Genomic DNA, 18,144 nt, shown 5'->3' with positions numbered 1-18,144 from the left:
AAGGTGCTCCATAGCAGACACTCTCCCTAACCTGCCTGGCTTCTCTCCTCTACATTACCTCTCCTTCTCTGGCAGAGGAGAGGTTTGAGCCTCAGCTCCGTCTGTCTGTCTGGTCTACCCATGTGCATGACTGAGTCACATATTCCTGAACAGAAGGAAAGACACCCTCACAACAGGTCAATAAACTAGAGCGGCAGTGACATATCTGGCAAACAAGCCAATACACTGGAGTTGTGCTTAGGGATTTAACAGTGGAGGACTGGCAACACTCAGGTCTTCATACACTGTGTCCATATTTAGCCACACAGAAGCTGGTTTGGAGCTGTGAATCTGAAGTGAAGCAGAGAACCCGGCCTCCCTTCAGGGCCAGAGCGTGAAACACAAACGCTCCAAAGACACTTTTGTTGATCTGGCTCAAATATGCAGAACTGGAGGAGATATTTACTTATTTCATCACACTTTGTATAACCCACAGGCCATCACATGGAAGCCATCACATGAAGGGACAATGGGGAGGGTAAAGTAGTATGACAACAATGATATGTGTAGTAATCAGGGTTGGGTTCAAATCCATTTCACTTCCGTCAGTTCAGGAGATCATTTTGTGTGAAGGCCAAAGAGACAGGGGACAGGTCAGCTATGCGTGATTCACTGATGTGGGGTTGAAATATACACACAATGGCTAAATGTCTCATCTTTCCACTGTACAAAATGTGCAGGGTAGGGGTTAATTTAGGAACTACGCTGTTCTAGTGTGAAGAATAAATTCCAATTTAACAGACTGGAAATGAACCTGGTACCCTGAACCCTTGTACAAGCCTTCATTTCACTGTCAAAGGGCGCCCTCAAGTGGTAAAGCTATAAACCTATGAGAGAAACCCCATCACCGCTAAAGCTTTAGGGCAGGGTTCCCCAACTGGTTTAATTTGGCCCCCAACGTTTTCTGAGCAAATATAAATACAAAAGAAAAATATATATATATTTTTTTTACATTGTTGGACATGACTGTAAAAACACCAGGAAATCAGCTCCAAGTGATTTTAATTTAAGAAAATTGTTCCCAAGTATTTCCACGTATAATACAGAGACACGTGGTCATACACAAATGTAAGCAAGGTTTGAAATGATTATGTTTTAGTCAAATATTATAACCGTTTGGGATTCTTGCGGTCAATTTGCAGTCTACAAATTATTTGTATTTATGTTCCGGGCCCCCTGACCATGCGCTCAAGAAAAAAGAAAAGACAAATAATCAGGCTGTGTCTGAATTTAGTTGAATCTGCTTTAGGGGGTGTGTCTATGCGAGGACAGACATTCGCGTCCCCTAGCCGAGTCCTGCTTGGAGCAAACTGAACCTATGTATGCATGCGGACGCCTTAACAATCAATTTTTTTGTTGAAGCGTGAATAGGCCTAGAATCAGTAGTATCTCGACAAAACTGGGGAACAGTCTAGACCAGAGGTTCTTAAACCGTTTCAGCTCCAGATCCAAATGAGAAATGTACGGTCCTTGACTGACCCAAAATAAGAAGAAATAGTGTGTGATTATAAATGTTTACTCATAACTCACTATCGACCTATCACATGCTCAGGCCCATTTTGGGTCCCAACCCATAGCTTAAGAAACCCTGGTCTAGGCAGTTCACTTAAGTGTTTCTAAAAATAGCATTGAAAAAGGCAAACCGAGAATAATAAATCACAGCACAGAGAAAAAATAACAAGCAAATAGCTGTGTTTTAAATTGCATTTATTCAGGTTTCTCCATACAATACATTACTGTACATCAGCACATATTTCTGAAATAACTCATTATAAAATAGGGCTTCTACAATCAAGGTACAGTCAGAGAATGCTTTCAGGGACAAATGACGACAACAGAAACAGTACAACACCTTCATATAAAGCACAAGAGATTAAGGAAGTGATTTGTTATATTCAGTACCATGCATGCTGCCTATAGACCCGTTTTCTATTGGTTCTGAACTGAGATCTAACCGGTGAAAACAAAATAGGACCTAACGGGTGGAAACATATGCAAGGAATTCAAGCCAAAACCTTGATTTGGGAATGCAAATAAAATCTGGAGGAGCAGCACAATGTTCCTGTATGATACTGACATGGTCAAAGGTGGGAACAATCACCAATACACAGCGGAAGTGGATACTGTCGCAGCCACAAGAACATTTGCTTATCATTAACATAGTCGACATGGAGTGGATCTGCAGTCAGGCTGATATAAAGCCATGTGTCATTTCAAATAGAATACATAGCCTACCAGCTTCAGCATTAGATCACTAGTGTTTCAGGTGTGGAATACACAGGGAGTATGTGTCTCGCAACGGAAAGAGAAAAGATAAGGCCCGCAGTTATATGAAGTGAGAAGCCATTGTCCGTCGCTCTGGATAAGAGCGTCTGCTAAATGACTTAAATGTAATGTAAATGTCCTTGTCAACAGACATCCAAAGAAGAGAAAAATAAGATTTGTCTCAAGTCTTGAGGTAAGCAATGTTTTTCTTATCCTCTCTACCCAGCACAGCCAGGAGAGGACTGGCCACCCCTCAGAGCCTGGTTCCTCTCTACCCAGCACAGCCAGGAGAGGACTGGCCACCCCTCAGAGCCTGGTTCCTCTCTACCCAGCACAGCCAGGAGAGGACTGGCCACCCCTCAGAGCCTGGTTCCTCTCTACCCAGCACAGCCAGGAGAGGACTGGCCACCCCTCAGAGCCTGGTTCCTCTCTACCCAGCACAGCCAGGAGAGGACTGGCCACCCCTCAGAGCCTGGTTCCTCTCTACCCAGCACAGCCAGGAGAGGACTGGCCACCCCTCAGAGCCTGGTTCCTCTCTACCCAGCACAGCCAGGAGAAGACTGGCCACCCCTCAGAGCCTGGTTCCTCTCTACCCAGCACAGCCAGGAGAGGACTGGCCACCCCTCAGAGCCTGGTTCGTCTCTACCCAGCACAGCCAGGAGAGGACTGACCACCCCTCAGAGCCTGGTTCGTCTCTACCCAGCACAGCCAGGAGAGGACTGGTCACCCCTCAGAGCCTGGTTCCTCTCTACCCAACACAGCCAGGAGAGGACTGGTCACCCCTCAGAGCCTGGCTCCTCTCTACCCAGCACAGCCAGGAGAGGACTGGCCACCCCTCAGAGCCTGGTTCCTCTCTACCCAACACTGCCAGGAGAGGACTGGCCACCACTCAGAGCCTGGTTCCTCTCTAGGTTTCTTCCTAGGTTCCTGCCTTTCTAGTGAGTTTTTCCTAGCCACCATGCTTCTACATCTGCATTGCTTTCTGTTTGGGGTTTTAGGCTGGGTTTCTGTATAAGCACTTTGTGACATCTGCTGATGTAAAAATGTCTTTATTTATAAATAAATCTGAATGATTTCAATAGAATACCCTACTAACAATCACACAATAACAATCACCTTTTGTACTTCCTGATTCACACACTACACTGGAACAAGCACTTCTGCTAAAATAAAATAAAACAACTTTGTGTATCTTCACAATCTGAAATACAGGTTCAGTTAAATGACATTACTTTAGTAAATGTTTCAGATTAACGAGGGCTATGATGAGATTATAGCTGCAGAGATATCGAGGCCCTGTTCTTTCGAGGTCGGTTAAAAATACAACACAGACAAAGCCTAATAGTCACCTAGCAACACTCACACTGTACACACCTCCAGCATTCTAGAAGAGTGCACATTTTGCTTACTAACAAAAACCCTTACGCTTGGCAAAAAAACCAGCACGTATTCCTTTTTTGAAAATGGAGGGTATATGTGGATAGTGATGTGCTTGTAAATAACCCAATAAGACAAGATAGGCTACATATTGTAGCTGATCATGTCCACACCTATAGATGTTTATATCATGTTTCTAGATGTGTACACTTTAACCCCTGACCCAGTGATACATCCAACCTGATGATCTGCTCTTAGAGAGAGGACCCTCCTGCTTGTTCTGCTTTCATCCCAGAAGACAAAGATCATATTTAAGAACCGGCTCCTGAAGATCTACAAGTACCTCACAAAACATGAATCCACTGAGTAGCTCTACTAACTACATGTCTGTTGTAGAGGGGATGTTGTGAATGTACTGTAGTAACAGCACCGACGCTAAAGACTGTAAATCAGACCACATGACCAAGAGAAACAAGCTTTACAAGGAAGGTAAAAGAACAAGGAGGCTACAGTACCGGTGCTACCTGAACATGCTACTGATTGTGACTGCACACAAACACCATTATTAGTAGGATCTCTGACAGAGTTGGGATTGCTTACTTTACACCTTCATAGAGACACATCCTTCACTGTTATCATCACTATCAATTCATCATTTAGAAAAAGATCATCTCTGGACACTAACCTTTAGTTAGGCACGTGTGTAATTTGTGTGCATTATCCATTTAGTTAGATAACACCCACAACTGACATTTATCTGGCACTGGTCAATCATCTCCAGCTGGATGCTCTGTAACGGAATGCATGTAGAAAACCTCCCAGCCGACTTCTATCACAGGTCAGACTAAACCAGCCAGTAACTGTTGGCTTGACTGACCAGTCTAAATGTGCATCTCAAATGAAACCCCATTCACTACGTGAAATCCTATTCACTACGTAAAACCCTATTCACTACGTGAAACCCTATTCACTACGTGAAACCCTATTCACTACGTGAAACCCTATTCACTACGTAAAACCCTATTCACTACGTAAAACCCTATTCACTACGTGAAACCCTATTCACTACGTGAAACCCTATTCACTACGTAAAACCCTATTCACTACGTAAAACCCTATTCACTACGTAAAACCCTATTCACTACGTAAAACCCTATTCACTACGTGAAACCCTATTCACTACGTAAAACCCTATTCACTACGTAAAACCCTATTCACTACGTAAAACCCTATTCACTACGTAAAACCCTATTCACTACGTAAAACCCTATTCACTACGTAGAACCCTATTCACTACGTAGAACCCTATTCACTACGTGAAACCCTATTCACTACGTAAAACCCTATTCACTACGTAAAACCCTATTCACTACGTGAAACCCTATTCACTACGTAAAACCCTATTCACTACGTAAAACCCTATTCACTACGTAGAACCCTATTCACTACGTAAAACCCTATTCACTACGTAAAACCCTATTCACTACGTAGAACCCTATTCACTACGTGAAACCCTATTCACTACGTGAAACCCTATTCACTACGTAAAACCCTATTCACTACGAAAAACCCTAGTCACTACGTAAAACCCTATTCACTACGTAGAACCCTATTCACTACGTGAAACCCTATTCACTACGTGAAACCCTATTCACTACGTGAAACCCTATTCACTACGTAAAACCCTATTCACTACGTGAAACCCTATTCACTACGTAAAACCCTATTCACTACGTAAAACCCTATTCACTACGTAAAACCCTATTCACTACGTAGAACCCTATTCACTACGTAAAACCCTATTCACTACGTAGAACCCTATTCACTACGTAAAACCCTATTCACTACGTAAAACCCTATTCACTACGTAGAACCCTATTCACTACGTAAAACCCTATTCACTACGTAGAACCCTATTCACTACGTGAAACCCTATTCACTACGTGAAACCCTATTCACTACGTAGAACCCTATTCACTACGTGAAACCCTATTCACTACGTAAAACCCTATTCACTACGTAAAACCCTATTCACTACGTAAAACCCTATTCACTACGTAGAACCCTATTCACTACGTGAAACCCTATTCACTACGTGAAACCCTATTCACTACGTAGAACCCTATTCACTACGTGAAATCCTATTCACTACGTAAAACCCTATTCACTACGTAAAACCCTATTCACTACGTAAAACCCTATTCACTACGTGAAACCCTATTCACTACGTGAAACCCTATTCACTACCGAAAAACCCTATTCACTACGTGAAACCCTATTCACTACGTAGAACCCTATTCACTACGTGAAACCCTATTCACTACGTAGAACCCTATTCACTACGTGAAACCCTATTCACTACGTAGAACCCTATTCACTACGTGAAACCCTATTCACTACGTGAAACCCTATTCACTACGTAAAACCCTATTCACTACGTGAATCCCTATTCACTACGTAGAACCCTATTCACTACGTGAAACCCTATTCACTACGTAGAACCCTATTCACTACGTGAAACCCTATTCACTACGTGAAACCCTATTCACTACGTAGAACCCTATTCACTACGTAAAACCCTATTCACTACGTAAAACCCTATTCACTACGTGAAACCCTATTCACTACGTAAAACCCTATTCACTACGTAAAACCCTATTCACTACAGGGAAGATGGTCAACAGTAGAACTCTATACAGGGAACAGGGAATCATTTGAACAGTCTTCCTGAGTTTCTTAGCAGAAGAAGTCCCTCTCATTCTGCCACTATCATCAAGTGCTATATCCATAATATAATATATCATTTTCATATACAGTATCATTTCATGTATTGTTATGGCATCTATCCCTTAGGCAAGGACTAAAATAGTTTTTCAATTATTAAAAAATATATCCCCCAAACAACCAGGGGCTCTGGGCCTATTTAACCTGCACTGGGACAGACAGGAACCATCCGAGCCCAGACACACACACACACACACACACACACACACAGACACAGACACACACACACACACACACACACACACACACACACACACACACACACACACACACACACACGCCTATTTAACCTGCACTGGGACAAGAACCATCCGAACCCAGACACATCGACCTGACTACAGAAACACAGGCCTCACTGTTCTAACTCCCTATAGCAAACACACACCGTATTCTCCATACCTAGTGCACGCACACACAGTTCTGCTGACAGTAGAAGACAGTCAATGACACTACACCCTTCCAGAACTCTACTAGGGCTGCAGACACATAGAAGCCCTGGGGTTTGGCAGCTTCTGATTTGGCCTCAATAAACCAACTATGATTGGATGATTAGTAGAATCAGGTGCGCTACTGCTTGTCTGGAGCAAAGCCTGCACCCACACCAGTCCTTGAAACGCTAACCTTTCATTCTCTCTCTCTCTATTTAATGACATCTTTTATTCATCCATCAGTCCCATGCCTCACCGACAAGTACTTCTGTTACAAACTGATCTGACAGCAGTTTTACAGCATCAATGGGAAAGGACCGCAGGGAGTGGGTCAAAGCTTGGTGGGGTCCCTACACACACAACTGACACAAACACACTCTCTTTCTAGCTCAGACTAGTCTATCCGTACTCACAGACTCTCTGTGTGTCAGATGAGCCTGGCCTCTCCCTCCATGTTCAGTGGTAGCTCACACACTCCAGTGAAGTGCATCTCCTTGCCCCTGGTTCCCTCAGACCTGGCCCCTCTCCCCCCCAGGCAGGGTGAGGGTCGCTGGGCCGTGGGGTCCGGGTACCTCCTCTCCCTCAAGAAGACGTCCAGTCGACGCAGCATCTGCTTGGGGTTCTTTTTGGCAAACAGCTCCACTTCTGGAGGGGAGCAGAGGCACAGTGGGGATGTGATTGTGTTCCAGAGGGATGTTAACAACTGGACTCGGTTAAGCCTGGAGTACAAACAAAGTGAGTTACCTTTCAGGACGAAGCCGGAGTCAGAGATGGTCTTCTGCTGGCTCTTCCACAGCTGGTAGAGGTGCAGGAATGTGGCAACGTAGAACTCATTCAACACCCCCACTACCTGCTGACGACGGTTACACTCCCTGAAGCACCACACACACGCACACACACAACCACACAAAGAACACACACACGCACACACAACCACACAAAGAACACACAAATGCACACACACAAACAAATATGAGGATTTCCTGTAACTAAGTGACTAAGCTCTTGTGAGTGACAGTCAAGCCAATGTGTCTGTCTGTCTGTCTGTCTGTCTGTCTGTCTGTCTGTCTGTCTGTCTGTCTGTCTGTCTGTCTGTCTGTCTGTCTGTCTGTCTGTCTGTCTGTCTGTCTGTCTGTCTGTCTGTCGTAGAGGAGTAGTGCAGGACACTTACTTGGAGAGGGCCTCTTCTCTGAGTGCATGCAGGGCGATACAGGTCATATTGATGGACATCACACAGAAAGGAAAGTTCTAGAGAAAGATTGGGCAGAAAGAGTAGAGGTTTGTAAATAGACTATTAAATGTGTGCTTGCGTACTTGAATAATGTCCCCACTTCTTTGAAACTGCCCTCACCTGAACAGTTTGTGGCCCGTGTGTGTATGTACCTGTGTGGGGTGCTGGGACAGCTTGAAGATGTCTCTGGCTAAAGGCAGCGTCTCAGGGTCCATTACCAGGTACAAGGCATGCATCAACCCCAGGAAACCTGTACCACGCAGGTCTGTGGCTGGGTCCGTACCTACACAGAAAACACACACACACACACACACACACAGACAGACAAGCACGCACACACACAAATACACAGACACACACGTTATCATTTCAGTGTGTTGTTCATTTCTTTATAAAATATAAATCTTATCAACTGTAATCAATAATGATTTAGTCTAAAACGTTGGGGTAGGAGGTGAAGTGCTAAGCTGACATATGGAATTGTTTTAAGATGGTCATACTAGATCATTTAGCTATTTGATTTTGAATTTTAGGACCCCTTTAGGTATAAAAATATTTATTTAAAAAATGATTTTTATAAAAATATTGATTTTGGCCTTTACTATTAAAGCCTGTAGAAACATTGAATAACATATTCATTAATGGCAAAAAAGACAATCCAAAAATGTATCATAAGAAACAAGGTTTTGAAGTGTCTGCCCTAAATCTAGGAGATATAAAAAAATATATTTAACCCCTTTTTTGGGTAGGCACAAAACTCCCTTCATACATCCATTTGTTTTTTTAAAACCTCTACCGGTTACCTTCAGACAAGTCACCGGTGACACTTGTGGGGGTTGTAGAGCAAAACGGAGAACACCATCGTGTTCGTGAAAGTCTCATCTTTCCATTGGCTGGGCATAATAGTTTTCTACGTCAAACAGTTCAGACGCTACAGACTTTATGTGAGAAGACCGATTTTCGGGATGTCTCACGGTCTGACAAACACCGCTCTAGCCCTGCCACCTTTCACCACAGATGTCTCACGGTCTGACAAACACCGCTCTAGCCCTGCCACCTTTCACCACAGATGTCTCACGGTCTGACAAACACCGCTCTAGCCCTGTCACCTTTCACCACAGATGTCTCACGGTCTGACAAACACCGCTCTAGCCCTGCCACCTTTCACCACAGATGTCTCACGGTCTGACAAACACCGCTCTAGCTCTGTCACCTTTCACCACAGATGTCTCACGGTCTGACAAACACCGCTCTAGCCCTGTCACCTTTCACCACAGATGTCTCACGGTCTGACAAACACCGCTCTAGCCCTGTCACCTTTCACCACAGATGTCTCACGGTCTGACAAACACCGCTCTAGCCCTGTCACCTTTCACCACAGATGTCTCACGGTCTGACAAACACCGCTCTAGCCCTGCCACCTTTCACCACAGATGTCTCACGGTCTGACAAACACCGCTCTAGCCCTGCCACCTTTCACCACAGATGTCTCACGGTCTGACAAACACTGCTCTAGCCCTGCCACCTTTCACCACAGATGTCTCACGGTCTGACAAACACTGCTCTAGCTCTGCCACCTTTCACCACAGATGCGGAAGTGCGACACTGGCAGATGTGGTGGATTGAAATGCATCCAATACAAAACAGATATCTCTTAAACTGAAAGGTTTTTGATGGAGATGTTTTTTTACATTTAATTTAAATTGATGCACCGGTGCGTCAATCGACTCTAGAGGGTTTTCATCTCTGTGTGAGCGTGGCATCTAGTAAAGCAGTGGTCACCCACTGGTCGATTGACAAGGCATTCTTATCCGATTACCAAACATTTCTGTAAAAAACCTAACGATAAAGCCTTACGTTGCTATTTTTTTATTAGCTCTGCGCTGTTGGCAGTAGGTGCACTTGATTCAACAGCTCTCTGCAGTTTCCTCACACCATAGACTGTAATAAGAAGCCTTGAGCGCACAGCAAAGTTGATACTATGACATATCAAAAGCATGACTAGAGAGAGACTCAACGAAAACAGGCAAGAGCTGCTGTTTTTATAAGAGTTCATGTTTAAGATGTTATTATTCAGCACTGTCAACACTAGGTTCAACACTTTTATAAGTCATAAAATGTGCGTTCTCCATACTTCCACTCACACTACAAACAGCACTGCAGCTGCAATGAATGACTACAGCAAACTGTTTCCATCAGCTTGCGTTGTTATTATTAGCGGCTTGAGTCTTGGAATAGCCTTCATTTCTCAGAACAAGTATAGACTGACGAGTTTCAGAAGAAAGTTCTTCGTTTCTGGCCATTTTGAGCCTGTAATCGAACCCACAAATGCTGATGCTCCAGATACTCAACTAGTCTAAAGAAGGCCAGTTTTATTGCTTCTTTAATCAGGACAACAGTTTTCAGCTGTGCTAACATAATTGCAAAAGGGTTTTCTAATGATCAATTTGATGATAAACTTGGATTAGCTAACACAACGTGCCATTGGAACACAGGAGTGATGGTTGCTAATAATTGGCCTCTGTACGTCTATGTAGATATTCCATTAAAAATCAGCTGTTTCCACCAGAGTCTGGGTTCGCGCCCAGGCTCTGTCGCAGCCGGCCGCGACCGGGAGGTCCGTGGGGCGACGCACAATTGGCTTAGCGTCGTCCGGGTTAGGGAGGGTTTGGCCGGTAGGGATATCCTTGTCTCATCGCGCTCCAGCGACTCCTGTGGCGGGCCGGGCGCAGTGCGCGCTAACCGAGGGGGGCGGGTGCACGGTGTTTCCTCCGACACATTGGTGCGGCTGGCTTCCGGGTTGGAGGCGCGCTGTGTTAAGAAGCAGTGCGGCTTGGTTGGGTTGTGCTTCGGAGGACGCATGACTTTCGACCTTCGTCTCTCCCGAGCCCGTACGGGAGTTGTAGCGATGAGACAAGATAGTAATTACTAGCGATTGGATACCACGAAAATTGGGGAGAAAAGGGGATAAAAAATAAAAAATAAAAATAAAAATAAATAATCAGCTGTTTCCAGCTACAATAGTCATTTACAACATTAACAATGTCTACATTGTATTTCTGATCAATTTGATGTTATTTTAATGGACAAAAAATGTGCTTTTCTTTAAAAAAACAAGGACATTTCTTAGTGATCCCACACTTTTGAATGGTAGTATATATATATATATATATATATATATATATATATATATATATATATATATATATATATATTATGCTCACTCAGCTGTGCCTCACAATACAACAAATTATTTATTACCAGTGTGATCATACCAAAAATGTTGAAATAAAATTTCTAAATGGTCTGAGAAGTACAACATTGGCAAGCCAATATGCAGTGATAATGTATTGGGCCTATAGCTTACTGCACAAACCTCATTGCTACAGAACTGTTTTTAATAGGTTAATGTTGCGTAGGCTTACGTTTTTTAAGTCATGTTAAAAGAAAATCTGAGCGGTAGATCTCGGCTTGCATTTTGACTCAGAATGTGATCTCGACAGAAAAGGTTGGTGACCTTTGTTATAAAGTATGATGCAGGATACGTCTCTCACCCTGAAAGCCCACATTCTCCCAGTGTGTGCCGAACCGAGGACAGTCCAGCTTACTGCCTGTCAGCCTCTTATAGATGGTCTGTAGAACACGCAGGTGTACAGCCTGACTGTTATCCAGAGAACCTACAGAGGAACACACACACAATCAGCCTCTTATCGTCTGCAAAACTAATCTCTCGCCCTCACACACACACACACACACTCTCTCTCTCTCTTACACTGTGCGATGGCAAAGACCAGGTCCCTCTCCTCCAGTAGTTCTCGGTGAAGTCGCGGCGGGCCGAACAGGAAGTGTGTGAAAGTGGCCAGACCCGTCCTGTGAATGGTTGGCTGGATCTTCTTCTACAGAGAGAGATAGGGGACAAAATACAAACTGAAACTGAAAAATGTTCTCAATTGATGGTGAGAGTGAGAATCTACAATGCAGTCCTCAAACCCCCAGACACAGACAGACAGACGGACCTTACCAGCAGCTCTCCAAGGTCTGTAGTCTGGAAGTGCTGCAGCGCCTCGTTAAAGGAGATGAGAGGGGTGGGACTGGACTCCTCACTGACCACTGGATACATACAGGTCAATAACAGACTCATATACAACATAGAATGGAGGATTTATGATCATGGGGTTGGAACCAAAATTATTTTCCAATCATTTCGTTATGAACAGGAGTCCAGTCCCACACCTACACATTCCAGAGTTTTTCTTTATTTGTATTGTTTTCTACATTGTAGAATAATAGTGAAGACATCAAAACTATGAAATAACACATATGGAATCATGTAGTAACCAAAAAAAAGTGTAAAAAATCAAAATATATTTTAGATTCTTCAAAGTAGCCACCCTTTGCCTTGATGACAGCTTTGCACACTATTAGCATTCTCTCAAGAAGCTTCACCTGAAATGCTTTTCCAACAGTCTTGAAGGAGTTCCCACATATGCTGAGCACTTGTTGGCTGCTTTTCCTTCACGCTGCGGTACATCTCATCCCAAACCATCTCAATGAGTTGAGGTCGGGTGATTGTGGAGGCCGGGTCATCTGATGTTGCACTCCATCACGTTCCTTCTTAGTCAAATAGAACTTACACAGCCTGGAGGTGTGTTGGGTCATTGTCCTGTGGAAAAACAAATGATAGTGCAAACTAGATGGCATAGCATATCGCTGCAGAATGCTGTGGAGCCATGCTGGTTAAGTGTGCATTGAATTCTAAATAAATCACTGACAGTGTCAACAGCAAAGCACCCCCACACCATCACACCAACTCCTCCAAGTTTCACGGTGGGAACCACATGCAGAGATCATCTGTTCACCTACTCTGCATCTCACAAAGACACAGTGGTTGGAACCAAAAATCTCAGATTTGGACTGATCAAACCAAAGGACAGATTTCCACGGTCTAATGTCCATTGCTCATGTATCTTGGCCCAAGCAAGTCTCTTCTTCTTCTTGGTGTCCTTTAGGAGTGTGTTCTTTGCAGCAATTTGACCATGAAGGCCTTATTCACGCAGTCTCCTCTGAACAGTTGATGTTGAGATGTGTCTGTTACTTGAACTTGGGCTGCAATTTCTAAGGCTGGTAACTTTAATGAATTTATCCTCTGCAACAGAGGTAACTCTGGGTCTTCCTGTCCTGTGGCAGTCCTCATGAGAGACAGTTTCATCATAGCGCTTGATGGTTTTTGCGACTGCACTTGAAGAAACTTAAAGTTCTTGAAATTTTCCAGATTGGCTGACCTTCATGTCTTAAAGTAATGATGGACTGTTGTCTCTCTTTGCTTATTTGAGCTGTTCTTGCTTTAATATGGACTTGTTTTTTTACCAAATAGGGCCGTCTTCTGTATACCACCCCTACCTTGTCACAACACAACTGACTGGCTCAAACACATTAAGGAAAAAAGAAATTACACAAATGTACTTTTAATAAGAGACACCTGTTAATTGAAATGCATTCCAGGTGACTACCTCATGAAGCTGGTTGAGAGAATGCCAAGAGTGTACAAAGTTCTCACCAAGGCAAAGGGTGACCACTTTGAAGAATCTCAAACATAAAATATATTTCGATTTGTTTAACACTTTTTTGGTTTCTACATGATTCCATGTGATATTTCATAGTTTTGATGTCTTCACTATTATTCTACAATGTAGAAAACAATACAAATAAAGAAAAACCCTGGAATGGGTAAGTGTGTATTTTTTTAATATTTAGCTCAACATTAAATTACTTCAGATAGAGAAGCTTGCTATGGAGCGGGCAAGCTATTTACATAAATTGGACAGACAAGTGTAGAGCGCGAGATGCAATGGAAATGTTGCAGGTGGGGAGAGATAGAGGGTGGAGCCAAGCTTCCTCCTCCACCCTCTCTCCCCATGTGCAACATTTCCATTGCATCTCGCTCCCTACACTTGTCTGTCCATCACGCTTGGAAACAACTAACTTGAACGCAGCATAGCAAGCTGCTCTATCCGCACTGATTGGTGAAGTCATTTAATGAGCTAAATGTAAAATAAATATGGATTTCACAGGTTAAAATAGGAACAAAAAGGAACGACAAACGTTTTTGGCGTTCGAACCGGTTCAGAACTTTATTTCGCTGGTCAGAATAGTGGAAAAGAACGGGGAAAAAATGATGGTTCTGTTCAGAACGAATGATTCGAAAATGATTTAGGTTCCAACCCGTTAAGAGACAAAAATACTTTACAATTTACATTTAAAACATTAACAAAGACATTACAGACTTATGTATAAAAATAAAACACGAATACAGACACACAAATGACAGGGGAAGAGAAATACAGGTACAGCTTTCAGGCAGCCAGGGAGTAGGGAGATGTTGCCCCTAACAACAACTCACCTGGTTGGATACTCTCTAGAGCCTCCCACTCCTCTCTAGCCTGCTCCACATCCGCACTCTCCCCTGAAAACACCCACAGGTGAGGAGAACACAACACAACACAGCTAACCTGCAACAACATACACAGGTGAGGAGTAATCGTTCAGCCATGTTGATATGGTGACGCACTCTAGCACTACACAGCCGATTCAAATAATCAGCTGGATGAGTTTGTTATTTGAGTCAGCTGTGTAGTCCTGGGGGGGGGGGGTGTTACTTTCTGTCTTGGGTTGCTTTCCTCCTGCTGCCAGGGACTGCAGAAGGCCATTCTGCTTCAGAGCTGAAATCTAGACGAATCACAATAAAATATAAAATATATGTAAACACAGAAACTCTAATAGAAAGAGAACAGGGACAGTGGTGCTGTGATGGACGGTTTCTGTCACATTTTTTACATGATGAGGGCCAGTATAGAGCAACTCACTGGCAGAGATTTGAGCACTGAACTACCGTTGGCGTGCTCTTTGACACTATGACCTGGCATCAGCCCATTCATCACCTGGGAATACAGAAACACAACAGGTTACATAACACAAAACAACAGTTTACACAATGCAATAGTGATGGGGGGGTTCATAGGTACATATCACAATATTATTTTGGGACAATATTATATCGATATGTGACTCCAAGTATCAATTTGTTAAAAACAAACTGTAGGTAGCGTTAGCTAGCGCAAGTCGGCTGTACCGGCGCCAAAACTCCCTTATTTTTCATCCTATAGCTTGTTCTCCATCTTCTTTTTAAATAGTGTTTTCATGTTTTCACCACTTATTTCCCTGACTGATCAAAACTAGTTTTCTAATGCTCTCTTGTCTCTCTGCAGCAGAGATATAGTGAGCAATATGTTTGGAACATCAAATCGCAATACATAGAGAATCTCAATACATATCGTATCGGCACCTAAGCATTGTGATAATATCGTATCGTGAGGTCTCCGGTAATTCCCAGCCCTATAATGCAGCATAGAACAGCAGGACCAAAAAGCTACCAGTCCATAACGCTGACAACACAAGAGGCATATACAACAATTCCTTCTTAATAAACATTGTAAAAAAACATATCTCTAAACGGGATCCTCTGGTCGGTTGTTGTACTCACAGGTTTGTGGTTGGAGTGGCCATTGGTTAGCTCCTCTGTCTCTTTACATTCATGATGGAACACACCATTCAGACCCTGAGGGGGGGGGGGGGGGGGGGCAGCACAGAAGAGGCATCATCAGACACACAGATTCAGACACACACACGCAGCACCAGAGAAAAGAGTGCAGGACCGTCTCTGTGGAATTAGATGCAGCAGAGGCTCAGCCGGTAGCCTTCTCACCTGGGCAGGGTGGCACAGTGCCAGGGCCGACAAACAGGTACACACTGCAGGGAGATTATTGCTAAGCAGAGAGCGAACTGTTAGGTTACTTGGTAGTGGACACCTTTTATTTCCCCATGTAAACACTCTAGAGGGGAAGCTGCTTCATTACTTCCTCCTTCACTCACTAAAACAAAGGGGATTAAAAACAGAAGGGAAAGTCCCCTAAACACCACACATTTTAAGGATATGTCAATAGATAGACACAGAGATACCTGCAGTTAATTAGGTCCCCCAAAAGTGAACTCAGCCATGCTCACCTGAGAAATAGCTGAGAAATGGATGTATACAGTACTAGGAGGTTTTACTGTGAAGCGGATGGAAACTTTCTGCAGTAACAGGTCTATGTGCAATCTGATCGAATACCACCACACCCCACCCAAACCGTCTACACCTGTGATGGTATCACACAGCCAGTATCCAGGTAACGTGAACAGATCAAACAGACTGCACCCAAGGCCAAAATGTTGATTTGGAACTTGACTGATACTGTTCCATTTCATTGTATACAGCTGGTGAGACTGCCAATCACATAGTTTACACACAGTTTAAACTCCTTTAAAATGTTAGGCTATGCAAGGTTAAACCACCTACCTCTGTGTGTGCTGTGACACCACTGTCCCCTTCCATGGCATGAGTGTGTGTGTCTGTGTGTGAGTGTGTAATCCCTGTTCTACCCTTTAAAGCCTTTTCCCCCAGAATGAGGCAGTCAGAAGAGGTATTGGGAAGACCCCCATGTCTGCTGTGTCCCTTTCCACAAATACTGATTGTCAAACGTCCCCTTCCTTCCTCTCGCTCTCTCGGTCCAGAGTAGTCAACAGGTAGATCTCATTGAATACATGTTGTTTTGCATCCTGCCCCATTAGAGGGGCTGCAGAGCTGGGTATGGACACTGCTGATCTAGGGTGGCCTCCCTCTTTCCCAGCTGCTTCATTGCTTTGACACTCAATGTTGGCACCTCACATCCACAATATAACAATGCTCAAACCAAGGTGGGGTGAGTCTTGGTGAAGTGTGCCTTCTCCTTGACAAGATCCAACCAATAGGGGGCACTCATGACATGGTATGTCAAACTGGTTGTCATGGATATCTGCAATTTGGGGCAGAAATAAATAAGGTGGGTAGCTCATAAATATAATGCCAAAAGCGAAATTATAATTGTTCATAAACACTGATCAATGACGTTCTATTTTCTTTGGGGAAAATATCCAAACTCATTGAATAATTATCTAGCTATAGTACATAGAATCGTTATCCAACTGTCAAACTAGCTAGCATTACCAAATGGCCAACGTGAGCTACTGTAGCTAGTGCCAAAGATCAACTCACACCCTACACAAAAAAAAGTGGTTAGTTTAAGAAAAACGTCAAGGTATAATCTGAAACTTGGTTAACGTTCCCAGTAACTGACATAGCTAAGCTAACTACCGGTATGCTGTAGGAAGCTACGTGGGCTGACAACTGAGCGGGGCTGGCAGGCTATCTGCTAGTTAGTCTACAGTACATTAACTGTTAACAGATCCCAGCATTGTTTTTAATGTCAGGTCAATCTTGTTATTTATCTACATACATCATGAATGCATGCTTTTTTTTGGTTGCATATCATTTGTGCGAAGACAGGCAACTGGCTATTATCTAACTCAACATCAGTGGCTCACTACTGTCATCCAGCTAGCCTTTTTCCACAATCATGCAATCTGTTTCCACAAGCATATCACTAACTACAGTAGCTACTGGTCTTCTGGAGACTAAAAAAACGTTTTTTGATATTTTAGATTTCCCACAGTTTCTTAAACATTCAACTAACAGCGATTGTCTATATCATAGTTTAATACTATTGATTTTACCTCAGTTTCTCTCCCTCCAATCTCAGTTTCCCTTCCCCCTTTCCACAGTTAACGTCAAGTGCATTCTGGGAATTGTGGTTTCCTGCCCAGCCTGCGCTGGTTCCTTTTCGATTACGTCATGGTTAAAGCTAACCCAGGGATACGTTTCCCAGAATGGACCTTGATTGTACTGGACAATGCAAATAGGTGGTATAGTTAGCAATTTATGGTAATATAAAAATGTATATAACCGTAATGCACCTGTCCTGTAAAGTGGCCAGAAATGTGATAACATATATGGGTGCTTATATTTGTCTTGTTTCACACATGTACAAGCGTGTATAATACACATCAGAAATTGAATTATTATTATTATTTTTGCATATCACAATT

At 43.3% G+C, this 18,144-nt stretch overlaps 1 protein-coding gene across 1 annotated transcript; it reads right to left on the bottom strand.

Moving 5' to 3' along the window:
• Positions 1-6,203: 6,203 nt before the first annotated feature.
• On the bottom strand, positions 6,204-17,831 carry LOC139545087 (ELMO domain-containing protein 3-like). The gene is made up of 13 exons (XM_071352485.1): positions 17,773-17,831; positions 16,520-17,015; positions 15,665-15,739; positions 14,988-15,062; positions 14,781-14,850; positions 14,525-14,587; positions 12,146-12,234; positions 11,897-12,020; positions 11,679-11,801; positions 8,277-8,407; positions 8,065-8,141; positions 7,638-7,765; positions 6,204-7,538 (listed from the first exon to the last, which is right to left on the bottom strand). Exons 2-13 carry the CDS (start codon positions 16,553-16,555, stop codon positions 7,321-7,323), a joined length of 1,209 nt encoding a protein of 402 aa, XP_071208586.1. The 5' UTR covers positions 16,556-17,015; positions 17,773-17,831; the 3' UTR covers positions 6,204-7,320.
• Between the last annotated feature and the right edge of the window lie 313 nt (positions 17,832-18,144).

The sequence above is a fragment of the Salvelinus alpinus genome, chromosome 19, assembly GCF_045679555.1.
Source record: "Salvelinus alpinus chromosome 19, SLU_Salpinus.1, whole genome shotgun sequence".
In the NCBI taxonomy this organism is placed as follows: Eukaryota; Metazoa; Chordata; class Actinopteri; order Salmoniformes; family Salmonidae; genus Salvelinus; species Salvelinus alpinus.
Note: the sequence above shows the minus strand (reverse complement) of the source record. Positions and strands in the feature narration are given on the sequence as shown.